The 21,598-nt window shown below is 41.6% G+C and overlaps 2 protein-coding genes across 7 annotated transcripts in view; one reads left to right on the top strand and one right to left on the bottom strand.

Moving 5' to 3' along the window:
* Window positions 1-21,452, top strand: part of Ldlrad4 (low density lipoprotein receptor class A domain containing 4) — a 310,292-nt gene extending 288,840 nt beyond the window's left edge. For 5 of the 6 annotated variants that reach the window (XM_057788513.1, XM_057788516.1, XM_057788515.1 and 2 more), the window contains 2 exons: window positions 3,684-3,737; window positions 15,381-21,452. In XM_057788513.1, coding sequence (XP_057644496.1) covers window positions 3,684-3,737; window positions 15,381-15,911 — 585 coding nt within the window. In that variant the 3' untranslated portion in view covers window positions 15,912-21,452. The remainder of the gene's footprint in view (window positions 1-3,683; window positions 3,738-15,380) is intronic. The other variant, XM_057788517.1, reaches the window with a different exon arrangement.
* Fam210a (family with sequence similarity 210 member A) overlaps window positions 20,329-21,598 on the bottom strand; it is a 40,642-nt gene continuing 39,372 nt past the window's right edge. The window contains exon 6 of the transcript XR_009058295.1: window positions 20,329-20,374. The gene's annotated coding sequence lies outside the window, so the exon portion shown is untranslated. The remainder of the gene's footprint in view (window positions 20,375-21,598) is intronic.

Raw genomic sequence — 21,598 nt, 5'->3', positions numbered from 1 at the left:
ACACGTAGTCACAGAACCCAACCGGCAGGCTCTGGCCCACAGCTGTCAGCAGGTTGTAATTGCAGACTGCCTTCTTTTAATTTAAAGCATTACCCAAGATATATTGAAATAAAGGAGATTGTAAGGGGCAACAGATAACCATATATTAACAAATTGGACAATCTTGATAAAGTAGGCAAATGGTTAGAAACATGTTCCTAAAACTGACTTGTGAAGAAATAGAAATCTGAACATACCTTTAACTATAGTAAGGGGATTGAACAGATGAGTAAAGCAACTTCCCATTATGTTTTCTTATTGTATTTTGAGACTTTGGTCCCCATCTAGTGGCACTGTTTCAGAAGGCTGTAAAATCCTTAGGAGGTGAGATCTAGATTGAAAAAGTGGGTTGTTAGGAGTTTTTCTTGAATGTTAGTAGCCTAGACCTGCTTCTGGCACTCACACAAGGCATGAACCTGGAGGCAGAAGATGATGCAGAGGCCGTGGATGAAGCTGTTTCCCCACTTCTTCCTCATGGCTTGCTCTGCCTGATTTTCATAGCATCGGGAGTTGGCCCCACCCACAATGGGCTGGGCCCGCCCACATCTATCACTAATTATGAAATGCCCTATAGGCTTGCCTACAGCCTGATCTTATGGAGGTGTTTTCTCTGTTGAAGTTCCTTCCTCTCAGATGACTCTAGCTTCTGTCAAGTTGACATAATACTAGTTGGCACAGGTTCTCGGAAAGGATGAAGGAAGGTCACTTGTTAGCAGGTGACATGGTCTTAGGAGCCTACCAAGACAAAGAGGAACGTGCTATAACTAATAAACAAGAGCCATCAAAGTAGCAAAGCTACGAAATTGGTGCTTAGAAGTCAGCTGTGTTTCTTTAAACTAGCAACGTATAGTCTGACTTTATAAGGAATTTTAAAAAGCATTTCCATTTACAATAGACTTAAAAATAGTTCAAAGTAAAATTAACAGAAGAGACTAAAGATTTATTCATCAGAAACCATAAAACACTGCTGAAAATTTAAAGACAAAAAGTGGAAAGACATCCTATACACATGAATAAAATATTGACGTCTTAATATTTTTAGAAAGTCGTTGCTGTCCACAGAAATCTACAAACCAGTGATGCTTTTTGCAGAATTTTTTTTAAAAAAAAATCCATCTGACAACATCTATGATTTCACTGGGGACCCTCAATAGCCAAAATGACTTCAAAGGAGAACAATAAATTCAGGAAGTGGTCTCATAATTCTTGATCTCAAAAATTAATGCAAAGCCAACAGTAATTAAAACAGTGTGATATTAGCATACAGGGTGGTGATATATGCACCAGTGGAATTACATTAGGCAGCTCTGAAATAAACCTTCCCAAAGACGGTCAGAAGATTGTCAACATGAATGGCAAAAGCACTCAGAAAAGAACAGGCTTTTCAAAACTGATGTTGGGGGCTAGATCTCTCCATGCAGAACAGTAATGGATCCTAATCTTACAGTACATCTAAAAGTTAAAATGGATTGATTGATTGATTTAGGTTTTTTGAGATAGGGTTTCTCTGTAGCTTTGGAGCCTGTCCTGGAACTAGCTCTTGTAGACCAGGCTGGTCTCGAACTCAGAGATCTGCCTGCCTCTGCCTCCCAAGTGCTGGGATTAAAGGCGTGCTGGATTTCATTTTTAAAATTTATTTATTTTACATCCTGACTGCAGTTTCCCCTCCTTCTCCTCCCAATCCCCCCTCAGACATCTCCCCTCTGCAAGCCCCCACCCTCTCCTCTTCTGTTTCTATTCAGAAAAGGGCAGCCCTCCCAAGGATATCAACAAAATCTGACATGTCGCGTTGCAGTAAGACTAAGCCTTCCCTCCCCCCCCCCCCCCCCGTATTAAAGCTGGCAAGGCAATCCAATATGAGGAATAGGGTCCCAGAAGCCAGCAAAAGAGTCAAAGATAGAAATTCTGGGGGAAATAAAACCACTGGGAATAATCATTGCCATTGTGACAGTGTGAACCCCTCATGCCTGGGTCCTTGATGGTGCAGTTCAATGATTGGAGCTTGACACTAAGGACTGTGGGAGAGAAGAATGGGGACAGGGATGGCAGGATGTGAGAGAATCTCAGAAATGCCAGTAGACTTGCTTTCTGGAGGCCTGTGCTAGTCACCGGGTGGTCAGCAAGCAGGAGCCTGAGAGCTGCCGCCACCACTCTGCCATGCTGGGGAGGGGATCAGTCATGCCATTTGGTTTAAGTCTGGTCCTTCACCTGTTGCCCGACCCGGACTGTAGTGGTTCATTATATAATTTTATAGTCAGACCTTTATGCCGACACTTCCTCCGAACAGCTGGGGCAGCTGATAATTTTGCTACTGAGTTCATGATATCTTGCGAGTATCTTAGGAACGGGTTGTATGTATCGTACAAAACAATGTGTTTAGCAACGAAGCAAGTATTCTTATTAGGATGCCGGCCACAGTGTGGGCTTGCACCCGAGGGCCTGGGTGTTTCATTGTGGACTTTACAGTTTGGGGAAGGTCAGTCATCTCCAGAGGTCCAATATACATATTCCTAGAAGTTCAAAAATGTAGGATCTTTCTGTGGCATTAAATGTTCATGGCCCAGGAGACCCTTGTAAACAGCCAATAATCTGAACTCAAAAGGCATATCACCTTGGGGTGCTTTGTAAACACATTTATGGTGTGGGGGAATGGCTGCCCCAGTAATGTAGTTATTCGTTTATTGCCTTGATAGTCTAACCTGTTTTTAAATTTTTCATTTGTAAGTCAGGCAGTAGTGGCAAATGTCTTTAATTTCAGCACTTGGGAGACAAGAGGAAGGTGGATCTCTGAGTTCGAGGCCAGCCTGGTCTACAGAACAAGTTCTAGGACAGCCAGGGCTGTTACACAGAGAAACCCTGTCTAGAAAAACAAAAGCAATTTTTTTCAGTTATATATGTATGTTTATATGAATGTATGCATGCATATAGGTTTGTTTGTGTGGCCTGGTGCATACGTGGAGGTCAGAGAATAACGTTCAGGGGTCACCTCTCTCTTGCTACACCATTTGGATGTTGGGGACCAGACTCAGGTCCTTGAGCTTGACAGAAAATGCTGTGCTATTTTGCTGGCCTTGGCCAAACATTTCTTGAAAAGATCCCTCCTAGTTATCACATTGTACCTGTGAATATTCAGGCTGGGGAATAAACTCAATAGAAGACTTTAGAAGTTCATCCAGGCTTTGGAAATTGCAAGTAATGTTGAGAGGTGACCTGGATGTGGGTAGTATCTCTGTGACAACCATAGACTTCAGGCTGTGGTGCTGAGGGGGACGGTGGCACTTGGTCCTGGAGGGCCATGATGATGCATTCTTCTGGGGAGGTCTAGACATCGATTGAGTATAGTTCGACGGTCATTTGAAGCACATGGTTATGTGAGCTGGTATTTGACTTCAGCTCCATTACGTCCAGGAGCTAAGCCTTCTAATTTTTCTCTTGGGTCCTAACCTTTCACTTAGATGCGAGGCCTGCAAGGGGATCAGAGATTTCCTGTTCCATGCTTTAGATAAGTCAGCCATTGTCCAAAATGCAAAACGATTCTTGTTTTAAAAACTTGGGTGTGAAGTTTTTTGGGCAAATGCTGTTGTTCTATGAAACAAATGATTTTCTTATCTCTTGTTCCTCACTTCTCTCCTCCCCACCTCCAGGAAGGGTGTCTGTGGCCTTCTGACAGCTCCGTGCAGCGGCCAGGGGCTTCAGAGGTAAGGTGGAGGCTGTGGGAGAAGCCATGGCCTCAGCCTTGGATTTGAAATCAACCTTAGGATGAAGTCATTGTTTGGTTAAAAGGGGGCAAGGTGGGATTTGCCCTTAGAACCATGTGTCTACGCTCTATGCAGAGAATAGGTTGAAAATGGTTGAACATTGAATTATCTTAGAGCTACCAGCTAGACTTTGCAAGTGTAGGCATAGTTTGTACATGCCAAATAGCATGAATTCTTCTCACATGTCAAATTTAATAATAAAACATTTGAGGCAGGGTCTCAGCATATAGCCCTGGCTGGCCTGGAACTTGCTGTGTGAATTAGGCCAGCCTTGAACTTAAAGATCCACCAGCTTCTGCCTCTCAAGCTTGGGTTAAAGGCATGTCCCATAATGCTCATCGATTACCCAAATTTTTAAAGTGTTTCAATATAAATGTAAAAATAACAAAACGTAGGTGTACAAAGATCATGGAACAATCAAATGTGTGGAGCCCAATGTAGGTGTTTGCCTTCAGACTAAATCAAGTTCTCTCAGAACTTCTCAATATCTGCCTGTAGAAAAATAAAGAAGTCATAGTGGTCTCCTTCTGACCTACACAGACTCCATGCTGGTCTTTCTTAATTTAACTAATATAAATATTTATGTGCTAAAGGTTAGCAATAAAATGCAGACAGAAGATAGATTTATTTAACATATGCCTAGCTCATAGCATTGAGTAGAGTTGGGCTTAGAATAAACTTTAGGAGTAAGGCATTTTCTAAATTTTATTAAGAGGATCAACAGAGAATTCTAACCTAGAATCATTCAATTGGAATTTTCATGTTGCCACAATTTTACCACTACATCTTGTCATTCTAGTCAAGTTTTATATTTGATTATAGAACAAATAAAACTCATTTGTTTCTAACTTTGTCATGTATTGAATTTTTAAGATAGTATGCTATGCCTTTAAGTACAAAATATGGTTTGATACCCATCAGTGGTTATATGTATATGCATTAATATATCAATCTACAGATGTAGCTGTACACATGCATATAACATTTTTCTTCTAGGAGATAATTGGGATAAAGGGAGATTTATTTATATAATGAACTGTTGCCTTAACATTAAATGTAATGGGCTTTATTATGTCATTTTCATACTTGATGTGTCTTACTTTATCCATATTTGGTTCCTTCCCCACTGTCTTCTCTTCTTCTCCTGTCTGACTGGTTCCCTTCCTTCCCCCAGTAGCCTCTTCTATTCTTATCACATATATTCTATAACCCTCTATTTCACTTCCACTAAGATTTTTCTAGTGTTCTCTTTATAACTTCATAACTCATGTTCCCTTTATAACTTCATAACTCCTCTTCCCTAGTCCCCCTCATTGTAAACTAGGTTCTTCATATAAGAACAAAACATGAAATTTCTGAGTTTGGTTTATTTTACCTCACAATGATTCCAGTTCCATCCATTTTCCTGCATATATCACAATTCCATTTTTCTTTATTTGTTCAATATGTTTAATCCATTCATCTGTTGATGGATATCTAGGCTGGTTTCTATTCCCTGGATATTGTGAATGAGATAACAATAAATATGGATGTGTAAGTACTTCCTTGGTGTGTTTCCCTGAAGTACTTGGTACATATTTGTAAGGTTGTATAGCTGTGAACTTTGGTAGTTCTGGTTCTTCCATTCCTGTCTTGTGGAGCAGGCCTTAAATTCAATCAGTAAGAAATTGGCTATCCCCATAACATCCATGCTACTATTGTGCCAGAGGGCCTATCTCGCCAGACAGCTTACTTGCTCTTGTAACTCAGGGTTCATAGGTGGGTAAGATGGAATCGTTTGCGTTTTCCCAGTGGCTAAGGATGTTGAACATTTTAAAAGGCCTCTCAGCTATTTGCTTTCCTTCCTTTGAGAATTCTATTTTGTTCTGTGCCCCAGTTTTAATGGGGCTGTTCGTTTCAAGACTGTCAGATGTACAGCTGGTAAAGACGTCCTCCCCCTTCTGCAAGCTGTCTCTTTGTTCCTATGGTAGTGGCCCTTTGCTGTGCAGCTTTTTCGTACCATTTGCCAATTGTTGGTCTATACTACTGGGGTCCTGTCAAAAATTCTTTCCTGTGCCTATAATTTGAAACATAGTTTCTATTCTGTTCACTAGCAGTTTCAGGGTATCAAGTGCTATGCTGAGGTCCTTGGTCCATTGGGAGTTGAGTTTGGTGCAGAGTAAATGACAAGGGTCAACTTTAACCCTTCTACATCGAGCTCTTCAGTTTCATCAGCATCAGTTGTTGAAGATACTGTCTTTCTCACAATGTACACAGATGGTCTTCCTGTCCAAACTCAGATGCAGGCTTAATTGGGGTCTTCAGTCTGTGCTGTCAATCAGTGTGTCTGTTTTTATGTTAGTACAATGCTATTTTCTGTAGTATAGCTTCACACATCTGGGCTGGGGATAACCTCTGCAGTTTTTATCGCTCAGGATTATTTTCGCTATCCATATCTTCAAGCACTAATATCCTCTTTTCCACTTGATCATTCAGTTGGCAAGGCTTTCCACGGAGCTTTTTATTTGGCTTATTAAATTTTCTATTTCACATTTTATTTCAGTTGGGCATTCAGAAATGCTCTTTACTAAATTGTTCTTTCATATCCTGATTTTTTTTCCTTGTGTCAGTCAGCAGATTGTGTTTTTGTGGTCTTCATCCTGGCTCTTATGCATATCCTCTTTGAGTCAGGCTTGAGCATGTTTATAATTAATATTTTGAAACCATTAAATTGTCTTTCCAAGGGGAGATAACTATAGGAGTCCTTGTTTTTGGAGGAGACATTCTGTCTTGTTTATTTCTGGTATTTGTGCTTTGCAATGGGCTTTAGGTACCTAAAGTTAGGTCATGTTTTTCTTTTGTTGTTGTTTTTTGCTTTGTTTTGTGGCTTTTGGTATGGCTATTGCCCTACCTTTGCTGTGTAGACATTTGGATCTCTGTTTGCTATTACCCCAAATTGTCAGATTATGGAATAGCTGGTATTTCGAGTTCAGTCTTGGAGCTACTAGGTAGTGTTGCATGAATGGGGTCCCAGATCACCCGAGGCTAAGGTTATGGGCTGCTTCTGAGTATAGAAACTAACTTTGCTTAGAGTTAGAAAGTTCTCACTGCAGCAGGTTCCCAAAAATCTGTGGACGGTTCAGTCAGTTCTGCTGGTGGTCCTAGGTAAAGGATTGAAGTCACTGTGGTAGTTGGTGGGGTATGTAAGACTTGAGGTTCTTAAGACAGTGGGGATGGAGCTGCAGCAGATGTGGGGATCCCTACCAGAGGGTTGTGGCTCAGGCACATGCTCTTCAGGTGACAAGGGTGGCATCGCGGCTTGAGTGGGGTCTCTACCTGAGGTGTTCAAGGAACCTAGCCTTGAGGTGACAGGGGTAGAGTTGTGTTGAGAGTGGGGTTCCTATCTAGGGTGGATGTTACAATGCTATTTTCATTTGCATTTCCTTGATGGCTAAGGAGGTTGAACACTTTCTCAAATATTTATTAACCAGTTCCTCTTCTGAGCGGTGTTCATTCAATTGTTGACTTATTGATTGACTGGCTTTCTTGGTGTTTAGTTTTTAGAGTTCTTTGTATAATCTAGATATTCCCAGTCTATGTGGAGTTGGAAAATATTTTTTCCATTCTGTGATCTGTATCTTCACCCTGGAACTTGTTTCCTTTGCTGAGTAGGGGTTTTTAACTTCATGTAGTTCCCCCCCCCCATCAATTCTTATGATTATTTTCTTTGTTGATGAAATTCTTTTAGCAAGACTTGCTTATGCCACCATCTACCTCTACTTATTTTACGTGTGTTTTCCATCAGCAATATAAAAATTCAGGTCTTTGACCCATTTTAAATTGATTATTGTATAGTATAAGAGGCAGGGATTTTGTCTTGTTCTGCCATATATAGAAAACTAGTTTTCCCAACATTATTTGTTAAGGAGGATATTTTTTCCTCCAAGGGATGTTTTTTACATCTCTGTAGAAAATTAGGTGGCTGTAGACATTTAAGTTTATCCTAGGTCCCCTAATTATCCCGTTGATCTACACGTCCGTATTTGTGCCAGTTCTTTGCTGGTTTTGTTGTATGGCTCTGTTATATAATTTGATATCTGGAATTATACTTCTAGCATTACTATTTCTACTAATGATTGTTTTGCCTATCTTGGTTCTTTTATGTTTCCATATGAATTTTAGGATCGCTTTTGCTAGTCTGTGAAGAATACCATTGGGTTTTGGTGGACATTGTACTGGATGTGTAAACTGTCTTCAATAATGCAGCCATTTTCACAGTAGTAAGTCTGCTAGTCCATGGGCATGCAAAGTCTTCCTGTTGTCTAATGTCTTCTCTTCCTTTCTTTGCTGCTTCCAAAACTTCACTTAAAGCCAGATTTATGTAGTAGCACACACCTTTAATAACAACGCTTGGGAGAAAGCAGCTCTCTAAATTTAAGTCCAGCCTGGGCTACAGAGTAAGACCCTTTTAACACACACACACACACACACACACACACACACACACACACACACACACACCCCAAAACAAGCAAACAAATAAACAAAACCATTTTATTTTAGAAGTCCCCATCTCCTTGGCTAACCCTAGATGTTTCGTTTTTATTTTGAAGCTATTGTGAATGAGATTTTCCCCACCTTGTGTGTTTCTTTTAGGGAAGTTCATTATTGATATACATAGAACCTAATATTTTGGTGCGTTGATTTTTGTATTCTACTTTGTTGAAAGCATTTACCAAGTCTTAAAGGTTTCTTTGTGGAGTTTTTAAAAAATGGTTCTTTAAATACAAGATCATGTTGCCTGCAAATCAGAGTAACTTAACTCTTCTTTCTTTCCTGTTTGGATCCCTTTACATCATTCTCTGGTCTTTACTGCTCCGGCTAAGACTTAGAACACTACATTGAGTAGAAATTGAAAAAGTGAATACCTTGAATTCATTCCAGATTTTAGAGGAAATACTCTCAGTGTCTTCCCACTTAGTATAATGTTGGCTGTAAGTTTGTCTTATATAGCCTTTATTTTGTTGAGGTATGTTCCTTCCATTTCTAGTTTCTTCAAGGCTTTTGCCATGAAAGAATGTGACCTCGTTAAAGGCCTTTTCTGCATCTATTGAGTTGATCATGTAATTCTGTCCTCAAATCTGTTTTGTGCTGAGTTATACATCCTGATTTGCATTTGTTGAGCCAATGTTGTGTTCCTGGCATGAAATCAACTTGGTCTTGTTGATGTGTTCTTGAATTTGGTTTGTCAGAATTTTGTTGAGAATTCTTCGCTCTATGTTCATCAGGGAAACTAGTCTATAGTTTTCTTTCTCTGTTGTGCCCTTACACACTTTTGTTATTAGGGTATTCGTTGCCTTTGTAGGATGAGCTTGGTAATGTTCCTTTCTTTTCTATTTTATGGCACAGTTTTAGAAGCACTGATGTTGGCTTTTCTTTGAAGGTTTGGTAGGAGTTGATAATAAGTCCATCTGGTCCTGGGCTTGCCTTTGTTGGGAGACATTTTGTTACTGCTTCAATCTCATTGGTTGTTATGTCTTTTTTTAATCTTCTTGACTTAATTTTGTACATCATGTTATGTCTATAAATTTAACTATTTTTTCTTAAATTTCCCAAGAATAGAAGTTCTCAAATTACTTTTAATGATTCTCAATATTTTACTGAAATCTGTAGTAATCTGTCCTATTTCATCCTAATTTTATTTGTGTCTTTGTTTTGGTAAATTTAGTGAAGGTTTATCCATCTTGTTTTTGTTCTTAAACCACTCTTCATTTTACTGATTCTACATATTTTTTTCTTTTCATTGCCATTTCATTAGTTTTTGTTATACTGTCTTGGGGTTTGCATTGTTCTGATTTTTCAAGATCTTGGTGACACATCATTGGGTTATTTGAGTTTCTTTTATTTGTTAATGTAAGCACTCACATTTCCACTGAGAACTGCCTCTCCATATCGCAGATGTAAAAGTTAACTTTTGCTTTCATTTTCAAATGATTTTCAGAGCTTTAAATTTGTCTTCTTGATTTTTTTTTAAAGGGCCGATTGGTCATTCAAGAGTATGTTGTTTAGGACTTGGGATGTGGCTCAGTCAGTAGAGGGCTTGCCTAGCAGTCACTCTGGCTTTGGTTCTCAGCAGTGAGTAATCCAGGTATCCCGAGCTGTAATCTCAGTGCTCAGAGGCAGAGTGGGAGCAAAGTCAGAACTACAAGGCTGCATCTTGACCCTTGATGGCCAGCCTGCAGAGGCAGGGAAGAAGAGATGGGAAGGGAGGGAGGGGAGGGTAAGAAGAAAGAGAGAGAGAGGGATTTTTTTTTTTTTTTTTTGGTTTTTCGAGACAGGGTTTCTCTGTAGCTTTGGTGCCCGTCCTGGAACTAGCTATTGTAGACCAGGCTGGCCTCGAACTCCCAGAGATCCACCTGTCTCTGCCTCCCGAGTGCTGGGATTAAAGGCGTGTGCCACCACCGCCCAGCTGAGAGAGGGATTTTTATGTGCTTGTGTGGGTTTTGTTTTTCTTGCTGTTGTTTTCTATTTTCATTGCACTATTATCTAATAAGAAACAAATTCTTTCAACATTTTAGTGTTTGTAGCCTCCAGTGTGGTCTTTTTAGAGATTTCATGGACTCCTGAGAATAGCGTGTATTCTGCATCTGTTGCACGAACTATTCTGTATTATCTGTTAAGTTCATCTGACTCGTTGTGCGCTTTAACACTGAGTCTTCTTTGTTGATACTCATCTTAGATGATCTATCCAGGGATGGAGTGGGTTATTTAAATCATTCAACAGTGTATCATCATCTATGACTTTTTTGTTTTATGAAATTAGGGGACCTCCTGTTTTGTCATATATATTTATGCTTATAATATCTTCTTGATTAATAATTCCACATTACACATTATTAATCTTTCTCTTCTAATTTTGATTGGAAATCTGCTTTATCATATCAGAATAGCTATACCAGCTTGATTTTCATTTGCATGTTAAATTGACTTCAGCTCTTTGATTCTCGGTCTGTGGGTGTCTTTATCATTGAGGTGTGTTTCTTAGAGTCAAAAGAAGTTTTGGTATATATATTTTATCTAGTCATCCAGTCTATCTCTTTATTAGGTTAGTTGAAGCCATTTACATTTAAGGTTATTATTAGATATTTGCTAATCCCTCTACCACTTTTGTTAGTTGTTAGTCTAGCTGGTTATTGTTGGTTCTCCCTTGTTTACCTATTCCTCTCATGAGTTTATTCTTTCCTGTGGTTTCTTCCCCCTCTGCACATAACATTCCTTTTAAGTCTCCTCTGTGGTTTTGGCTTAAAGATCAGAACTGCTTTGGTTTGTGCTTGCCTTGAGATGTACTTACTTCTCTGGCAACCTTAAAACAGCTCTAGATATATGAACCAGCAATTCTTTACTTTCGGGGATTGAAATATATCATCCATGCTCTCTTGGCTTGTAGGGTTGCTGGAGAGGTCTGATGTTAGTCTGATGTTCCTGCCTTTGTAGGTGAGTTCTTACTTTTCCCATACAGCTTTTAATTGTTTCTTTGCCTTGTATTTGCTGTAAAATGTCCTGGAGTTCTTCTCTGGTCATGTCTGTTTTGAGTTTTTAATGCCTGTGTTATTGCATGTCTGTCTCTTTCTCTAGATTTGGGACAATTTCTGTTTCTTTGAATACCCATACCCCAAGCCTTTAGTGTTTATCTCAATGCGTTTTTTTTTTTTTTTTTTTTTTCTATTCTGGGGATTCTTGATTGTGTCCTAAAGTTCTTAGCCATTACCATTCTTGTTCATTTTTTTTTCTGTTTATGTTTGAATGTAGTGTTTTGTCAACCTTGTTCTGTATCTTTTTTTTTTCCTTTTTTGGATTGGGTGAGTTTATTGGTGAAGATTTCTGTGTTTTTTACTTGATTTCTTGAATTTTGTACTTTCATCATTTGTAGGTTTTTTCTCTCTACAAATCTCAGCTTTCTTGCTGAAGTTTTCTTCTATGTTGTTGACTTTTTCTTTTCTTTCTTTCTTTCTTTCTCTCTCTCTCTCCCTCCCTCCCTCCCTCCCTCCTTCCTTCCTCCCTTTTTAAAAACATATATTCCTATTTTCTTGTCCACTTTGCTGATTTCTCCCTCTCTGTTGCTTTCTTTTCCAGGTTTTGGAATGAATTATCTTCTTGTGTTCTCTCTTACAAAAAACAAAACAAAACAAAAACTAAACCAAAAAAAAAAAAAAAAACCTCAATCTTCATTTGGCATTTTATCAGTTTCCAAACCCTTGAGTTGAGCAGTTGCTGAATTATAGTCTTCTGTGGAATCATGCAGCCTTTTCATGGTTTTGCAGCTGTGCCTTTTCATGTTTTTTTTCTTATTTTTGTGTGTGTTTTTTCTTTGTTGCAGTGTGCACATCCTGTTGGTTTGGATATCACTTCCATTGTAGGGGCGTTATTTTATCCAGCAACCTATTCTTGAGAGCTCAATTCCCAGCACCACGCAGAAAAATAAAACTGTTGTAACAGTAGAAACAACATACCATATATGATATGGAAATACTCTTAACATTAATGACAGCTCACCAATATATCACCAAGTAGACCATATATAAGCTAGTTGTGGTATGCAGCTTTTAATCCCAGCACTTGGGAGGCAGAGGCAGGTGGATCTCTGTGAGTTTGAGGCTAGTCTGGTCTACAGAGTGAGTTCCAGGACTGTCAGGGTTATGAAGAAAGACCCTGTCTGAGAAAACACACACACATACACAGACACACACACACATATATGATCATGAAGCTGAAAATAGCAAAACCATGGTAGACAGTGCTATAGGTTTAATGCTACCGAGTGTGAAGTAGTAAGTGAATGAAGTGGAGGAGCGAGACAGGCAGAGGATAGAGCCAGAGGCAGCAAGATCAAACAAAAGGGCAAGAAGATGAGAGTGGAGGGAAATTGTTGTTAAAGGACTAAAGGGCAAGAGATTGGGGGTAGGGAGAAAATAAGGATTTCTTAATAATGCATAAGTTCAAAACAGATTTAGATAAGTGCAAGGGGAGTGAACACCGTGAATATTTAAGGGCTGTCAAGATCGCTCAGTGGGAGCCGGGCGGTGGTGGCGCACGCCTTTAATCCCAGCACTCGGGAGGCAGGCGGATCTCTGTGAGTTCGAGACCAGCCTGGTCTACAAGAGCTAGTTCCAGGACAGGCTCCAAAACCACAGAGAAACCCTGTCTCGAAAAACCCAAAAAAAAAAAAAAAAAGATCGCTCAGTGGGGAAAGACGCTTGCCTCCAACCCGATGACCTGAGTTTCACCCCAAGAACCCACATGGGATGAACAGAACAGACTGCTGCAGACTGTTTTGACCTCCACATGTACACCATGTGTGAATGAGAACATGTGCTCGTAAATACAATATATAAATTTTATAACTTAAAAACACTAAAAATAATATAAAGTAAAAATACTATTAAATACAGAGCGGGGAAGGGAGGAACTAGAACAAAAACAGATATAAGGAAACCAAAGGAAGAACAAAAGTCTTCAGTAATTGAAAGATGCATAAAAATGATCTTTTAGTCATAACATAAATATCTCTTCATTTATTAAAAAATATTTTATCATAAAATAAAAATAGGTGAGTATGAAGGGGAATAATAAAAACATTTAAAGAATACAGTACAAATAAAAGCCCTGATATGTGTGAACCACAGAAGGAACCATGGCCAGTAAGACAGGTAAAGAGCCTGCTGTCCAGCCTGAGTCCCAGAACCCACGTGATGCAAGGAGAGACTGCATTCCCACAAGTTGTCTTGTGGCTCACTTTTACATAGGTGCTGAGGTCCATGTACCCCCTTCACACAAGTAAATAAAATACATAGTTTTTGACTGATAAAAGAAATTCCAAAAGTGAAGAAAAGGTGTGGTGTTGGAGCATGTTTCTAGGCTGTTGGAAACCGGAGACAGCCATGTCTCAAATGCATGGAGTCGGGGGCTGTTGACTTGTGGACTTGTGTTTCCGTTGCCGAGTCTGTATGGTCCAAGTGTATGGCGTCTGACAGAGCTGTCTTTTTCTTGTTGGTTTTCCTTTACTTGCCAGGTGTCTCTGGCGTCTCTACTTAGCTTTGCAGTGAGCAACAGTGCTGAGGTTGGCACAGGGGGAGCCTGTCTTTCTACATTCAAAATCTCCTGTTCATCACCCTGCTGGAGGTTTGCAGTTGGTCGTATCAACTACACCTCTGGAACTTCAGAGTTCTCCAACTTTCTAGCAGCGAAGAGAAGAATTTAATTCATTTACTGGCCTCAGATTCAGAACTATTCATTCCAAGGTTATTCTCAATCCAAGGTATCTGTTTCAAGCCACCCCGGAAGAGAGGATCTCTTTCTGTATACATCGTAGCATGAGCCACGCCTCATGTGGCCACCCACCTTTGGCCTGTCAGTGTCTATTCATCCTGCTGTTCTCAGCGCTTCTCTGGGTCTTCCCTCATCCAGGGCCTATGTCAGGCGAAACTGAGGTTTGCTGATCTGCAGCTGTTCCTCGTGGTAGCTCAGTTTTTAGCAACAGATCCTATCTCAGTGTGGTGTGATAGAATGGGTTTTTCTCTGCCACTGATCTGACTGCTCACGGAATCGCTAGCTCATTAAAGCCTGGGATTGGCGGGCTGAGGGCCCAGCCTGAGGGTAGGATTGCCAGTCTTTTTCCTGCTTACCTTTTGAAAATAATTTCTGGGTCCCTCCCCTGCCAGTCAGGGAACTGAGGGGCTGAGGCTATGTTGAGCTTACTTCTCTGTATTGCTTCTTCCCCCTCCCTCTCTTGACGTCCTTTGTGGATTTCTGATGTGTTTCTGTCTATAGTAATGTCGATTTTCCCTTATGCTGGCTGTCTCTTTCACCTGCTCATATAGAGGCAGCCTGTACTACCATTTTACCAAGAAGACCCCAAGAGATATGTTTTAAAAAAACTATATACTTTGAGTTAATTTGGGGGAAAAATCTACAATTATATTTACTTTGAAATTTTCACATTAATAACTAAAAATAACTGTAGCAAATATGTATTGAAATAACTGTGAAAGTCCAGAAATTCAAAAGAAAGTCACTTTTCTGGTTTATTTATTTACAAAAGTAACCTCAGAAACCCCTCCTCACTTTGCTCAGTCATGGGTTTTAGAGCTGTCTGGTCCCAAGAAAGCAAGAGGCTTGTCCTGTCTTGTCTTCTATTTTATGGGTAAAGCCTCTGAGGCTTGGATGAGGTCACCTGTGACTTGGTTCTCAGAGCCACAACATAGCATCATGCTTCATGCCTCATCCCTGTCCCCCACTCTCTCCACTCTGAGGTCCCATTTGAATCCTTGTCGCCTGCCTAAATAACTCCATTACATCCAAGTCTTCAGTTAGCTACTGTTCCCTACTGAAGTCTAGCCTTCCCGGATATATTAATACACATTGGGCTTCACTCTGCCCCCTCCTTTAAGTTCCTGATAAGTTCTTTTCTGTTTTGCATGGGAAATGGTGCGAGGGGGTGTGAAAACTGGTGTGAACACAGAACAAGCTTGAGCTTCCCTGAGCCTATCCCCTTGTTGGTCACTGTTGTACTGAGAATGTCCTCAGGCCTCTTCTTTTTCCTTCCAGATCATGTGTACCCCACGGGGCAGGGATAGGTTTACCACCCCATCCTTCATCCAGCGGGATCCGTTCAGTCGTTTCCAGCCCACCTATCCCTACGTGCAGCACGAGATTGACTTGCCTCCTACCATCTCCCTGTCAGACGGGGAAGAGCCGCCTCCTTACCAGGGACCCTGCACCCTACAGCTCCGGGACCCAGAGCAGCAGATGGAACTCAACCGAGAGTCTGTGAGGGCCCCACCCAACCGAACCGTGTTTGACAGTGACTTGATAGACATTTCTATGTACAACGGGGGACCATGCCCACCAAGCAGCCACTCGGGCATCAGTGCAGCTACCTGTAGCAGTAACGGGAGGATGGAGGGGCCACCCCCTACCTACAGCGAGGTGATGGGCCACTACCCAGGCACCTCGTTCTTCCACCACCAGCATAGCAACGCACACAGGGGCAGCAGACCACAGTTTCAGCCGAACAACTCAGAGGGCACAATAGTACCCATCAAGGGCAAAGACAGGAAGCCTGGGAACCTGGTCTGAGTCCCTTCAGAGTGCACTTTGCTAGGAGAGAGAAACCTCGGAAGGGAGAGAGAGGCCCGCTGGCTCCCCTGCCAGTGTTGTCCGGCTTTACGTCGTACAGCTGAGTAAAACCAAATGTGCAAACACGGTCTTCGTTTCCGATTCCTATCCTGGGAATTGCATGCAAACAAGACTGAAACAATGCAAACTTGCATCTGGTTTGACCACAGTGTTCATCTTGGGGGCAGGGGTGGAGATGGGGCTAGAGATGGTATGAGCTTGGCAAAGGGCGTACCAAGGAACCCGAGGAGGCTTGGAAGACTTCATGAAAGTAAGACCCATAAAGGTATTTTTGACCTATTTAATTCCAAAAGGAGACTGCATATAAATGAGGCCAGAATGGCCTGTTTTTTATAATTAACTGAATAAAGAAGGAAGAATTATTATATATTATCACGGGGAAGAATCAGTCAGTTTGCTTTTTCTCCAAAGGTGTGAAACTTTTATTTTGTTTTAAAAATGAGTCAAAACTCCTGTTTTGTGTGCCAAGGTATAAAGTGGATAGCGGAGCAAGAGGAAATAATTTCTGTTGATGGTATGCTTTAAGAGTTGCACTATCGTAATGTTTAAAATATGGACGAGGGAACCTATGTTGTGTGAAGGTCTGTATGTTGTCTTGTCACTTATGGGTGGCTATTATACCCAAGGAACATCCTTAAGAGTCCTACAGAGTCATACAAGAAAGGGTTTGGGGAACGTGCCCTGGTGTTTACTGAGTTCCATGCATTTAAAAAGGGGCATGCTGCAAGGATTTGCAGCCAGCAGTGCACTACTGCAGTTATTTGGAGAGGCAGGTGGAGAGAAACACCTGCATTGCGCATCAAGTGTCATACAGAGCTAGCCTTATTCCCAGCAGCGTCAGCAATTTAGACTGTTTTCACTGTAGCATGAAATATATTCAGATACATACCTTATTTTATGCAATAAATTGTTTAAAATGCGAGATGGTTATTTTGTGTACTGCTGAACTATGTGGCCTCTCCCATCCTAGGCAGCTCTGTTGAGTTCTGCAAGGGATATTCTGTTCAGCACCTGGCACCAGCAGTCGCCCCCAAGCCCACTTGGTTGTCTAAATGCCATACTGGTGATGGTTCCTTACGCTTACTATGCCTCTGGGCCTGACACAGGGACAGATTTGGCATAATAAGCCATTACAGATCACCAGTGTTGCATGGTAGAGGAATCGGTGCTGGTGCAGACTCACCTCTGTGTAGCCAGTCTTTGTACTGTGGTTGGTTACTAAACAGAGGTGGTGGGTGAGGACAAGGCATGGCAGGTAAAATTGCAGCTGGAAAATGAAGTCAGTTTACTGTTTCTAATATTTCTAAACATTCTTGTGCACAATGAAGGACCCCAGCAACTTTCTTCTGCAGATATAAGAGCTGTCCCTGTAACGGCACCACGGTGGGCTCATCTGCAGCGGCAGGCTTCTTTCCGGTGGTCTGACTTCTGCACGGAACAGGAATGCAGATTCAGAAGCAGGTTGACACCAAATAAGTGTGTGTGTTTGTGTGTGTGACTGCGTGTGTGCCTGTTATTGTTTTCAGAGGTGATTATGGGAAGTAACGCTACTCTTACCTGAGAACTAGAGATTATTTGAGGCCCCCAGTCCTGTCTGACCCCAGGTGTCTCATTTCTGCTTATCTTGGTAGGTAGGCCCCTGGGTTGGTCTGAGACTTGTAATCTCTGTGGGATTTACCCATTTCACACAGTAGCATCCAGAGGAATACTCACAGTCAAAAGGAAAGAGGACACATAGGCAACAGTTGTCAGTTCATGCTTGAACACTGCTCGGAAGGATGTACACATGAAGGTCTCTGGGACTCTGGAGTTGCTTTTCTGTCTTGACTGGTGACATTCAGTGGCCTCTCAGGCTACAGGTTAACTGGGCCAAAGATGACCTTTCCCACTTGCTTGAAGTTTCTGGCTCCTGGTGACCGATGCTTTCAGACTGTGCTTGAATGGGGCCCTGAGATTTGATGGCAGAGGAAGAAGTAGGTGTCCTTGCTGGGATCTCACTGGTAGAGGACTTGGCATGGATGACAGCCAGGGGAAGGCGAGGTTATGGCTCTGTCATTTCAAATCCTAACTGTAGTTTCGGTGAAGCTGGCAATCCCACCCTTTGGTTTCAGCTCCAAATGGCTTCTCAATCCTTATTTAGTCTTACTTTTCTGCCAAACATGAGAAAGAGCTAAGATCAGAGACTTGTAAATTCCTCTGGAGCTTGGCAAGCATATGGAGATTTTGTAGATGCCAACAGTGCTGATGAAACACTGGGTACCCTAGAGGACTGCCTTTTTAGTGTATACACACACCACCTGTGACTCTGAAGTCTTTGAGGCTGGACCTCTTTAAGGAATTAGTTTAAAAGTCAAAGCTAAGGCCATAAAAATGAACAAGGCCATTTCTCTCAGCTCAGGGAGATTTAGACAGTAAGTAGCCTTCTGGCTCACAGCTCATGCCATGCTGTCTCCTGGCTCTAAGGTGAGGACAAAGTAACAACTGTGAAGACACAACCCAGAGTGGGGGCTGTTGTCTTTCAAAAAACCGAGAACCCGAGGGTTCAGTTTAGAAAGCAGCGAGTTTAGGCAATTGACAATAGGTTATAATGATTATTCCCATAAGGCACTGAAGGAAATGTTTGCATGGTTAGAAGGAGCAGTCCTGGCCACGCTACTCTGACTTATCTGTTGGCTCGTGGATTTTCAGGAATATGAAACACAAGACATACAAAGCCATCTACTGGAATTCATTCTTTTAGCCTGCATTTGCTTTTTTAGAAACTCTATAAACACTGAAATATTTAATATAAGAGATTGTGAAGCCGACTCATCCAATTGTTTATGCCCCCCCCCATGCCTTCCCCACCAGACACATACCTAGCCCACGAGAGATCACAGCATGGCGGTGACTAAAGCTTACAGCAACACTGAGAATTACACTTTTCCTTAGTAATTTTTAGCTCCAACTCAAGAGCCAAGGATAAGGAGCCAAACTGGGATGGATGCCTCTTCACACAGACATGGGAATTGGGTACAAAAAGAGTATTATTAATATTTTGAAATTCTAAGTAGCTCCATTTGCTCTTCATCTTTATTGGGATCAAAAGGAAGTACGTTCAGAAAGCTGCCTTGAACTAGAAGAATCTATTCATCTACCTGCCTTTCTCCCAGGTGGTTTTACATCTCTTATCCAACTGCTCCTTTGTAGAAAGACTCCTAGGGTAGGCCTTTTAGATGCCCTCAAGCTCTCTTTCTTATCGAGGAAGTCCATGTGGCCTCTTTAGGTCCTGCCGACACTGCTGGAGATAGAGCGTGGCCATTCCTGGATTCCAGTTGGGCTTTGGAGACACAATGCTGTGGATGTGCTTGCAGAATTTGCTCAGAATGGCAACTCGATACCTCTGAAAAATCTCAGCAGTCGGGACGAGCAGAACAAAGAATTCTGTTACCGTTTTGTTTTTCTCCCATGCCAGTCACCCATCCAGACTTGCTTGCACCCTAAAATCCCATGCAGTTTCATGGTTTCCTTAGATTGTACTGATTCCAACACACCCTGTTGTGTGGCTGCCAGGAGCTGTTTAGAGTCCTTGGAGATGTAGACAAATCACAATAGCATCCTAAGTCTCCCATAGTCATAGGTTTTAGGAATAAAGATGTCATTTGATAGCTGGCTCTGCCAGCTGGATGTAGCACAAGGTTAGTATCAGAGCACAGGGACATCTTGCTGAGCAAGGAACTTCTTGCCATACCCATCTTTATCCCTAGGTGGGCTGGAGACAGTGTAACATGACAAGGTTAGGCTGGACAGTGATGCAGCTGCACACACCCTCTGGGGCCCTAGCTCTGCACATCCATCTGTAAGCAGCTGAGGTGCCTTGTGTTCTGCTATCAGATGTAGGACCCCAGCCCCGGTGTGCAATGCTCACCTTTGCTGTGCCTCTCTTGAAATGGTGCTTCTTCAACTGTTTGCTTTCATTTGTAAGGTGCTGTATATACGTTGAACATATGCACATACTCTACCCAATGGGTAGAACAAGAAACTAATACTGTAATATATTGTATAGATACCAGTTTTGCCAGAAATGGTATAAAACTTAAGAATGCCTATGTACTCCATCTTTTGTAAGGACACTTGCAAATGATTACATAAAGTCTATGTAGTTTATTTTCCTATGAAATATATTAACACCATGGGATGGAGTCTGAACAGCAGGCAGCAGTTTATGACCAGCACATACACAGGAACTGAGTTGCACCTCTGCTCTGAAACTTTAGCAATCTCTAAGATGTTTTTAATCCCTTTAGAAATGGACCAGTTTGGTTCTTTTAGTCAGGGGGAAAGCTGTATTTCCGCTTGCTCTCTGTGCAGGCCTTCTCTCTCACTGCAGTACCAGCTGCCAGGCCTCAGTGGGATGTGCAAACCTTTGAAGAAGACATACATGGTGTCAAAAAACGAGTAACCTGCAGCCAAGGCAATTTAGCCTCATGGCACTGTGACCCTTTGTGTCCCATGTTTCTCTGTGCCTTGTCTTGTAAATGGAAGCAATGAAGCCAATGGATTGTCTGGAATTTGTAGGGAGAGAGTGCCTCAGAAAACAGACCCATCGGAAAAGATGATTAGGGTAGGGAAAATGTTTTGGGTCGTCACTAGAGAATTGCCAATCAGCTGAGAAAAGACAGACTTGTAAGTGCATTCCTATTGTATTCTGTGGTAGTCCTGATCCCTCAGTTAGGTTACATGTTAGACTGCACGTAAAGTCACACTTCGCCCTTCCAGCTCCAGTTTAGTCTTTAGCATCCAATTTTTAAGTTTCTTCCTTTGTCTCCCCCCGCCCCTCTCAAGCAAAAAAGCCTTGGTGTCCATTAAAGCCACCATGGAATGAAGTGTTAACAGCGATCCGTGGAATGCTGCCATCCAGTCTAATCCAGTATGTCACTAATGATGTCTGGGGAATTCCAGGCTTTTTATTTTTTCTGTGGTATGAGCTCTGACTTTGGGGATAATTCTGTCTGACTTTCAATCAGGAAAAAAAAATGCTCCAAGCTATTACTACTTATTCTGAATGTGCAACTCTTAGTGCCAATTCGGTCCTTTTTAACAGCTTCCTGCAAGAGCTGGGCAAAAATGTCAATAGATCCCTCCTAAGTCCCATCCAAGTCCAAGTCGGTGTCTCTGTCTACTGCAGGGTACACCCTCAGGATCCCTGAGGCCAAGACCCAAGGCTCCATCACTGTCAGAAAATGAGCACTCTACTGAGCATGGGAATGTTCTAGACTCAGTAGTAAGATGCATGATCAACTCGGTTCTGCACACCCGGCCCTGGCTGAGGATCCCTCTCAATGATGCTGCTTCTATCAGATGCACTTGCCTTTCAAAAATCTCAATTCCAATTAATATCCTTGTTGAGTTTAAAGTTGTTTTAAAATATATACACTATCCACAACACTTAGTTCACTTAATTTTATTATAAAGTAATCTACTAAAAAAGTACAACTGTATTTGCATCTTCCGATCTTTGTGAGCTATGATAATCAGAAGTCAAAGTCCTTTTGTGTTTAAACAACCATGTGCTTACTCTTTAACGTAATTCCTGGTTACATACGGGAAATGGTTCACAGCTGTCACCCACCTGCATCTTTTGCTCA

The sequence above is a fragment of the Chionomys nivalis genome, chromosome 14 (assembly GCF_950005125.1).
Source record: "Chionomys nivalis chromosome 14, mChiNiv1.1, whole genome shotgun sequence".
NCBI lineage: Eukaryota > Metazoa > Chordata > Mammalia > Rodentia > Cricetidae > Chionomys > Chionomys nivalis.
Note: the sequence above shows the minus strand (reverse complement) of the source record. Positions and strands in the feature narration are given on the sequence as shown.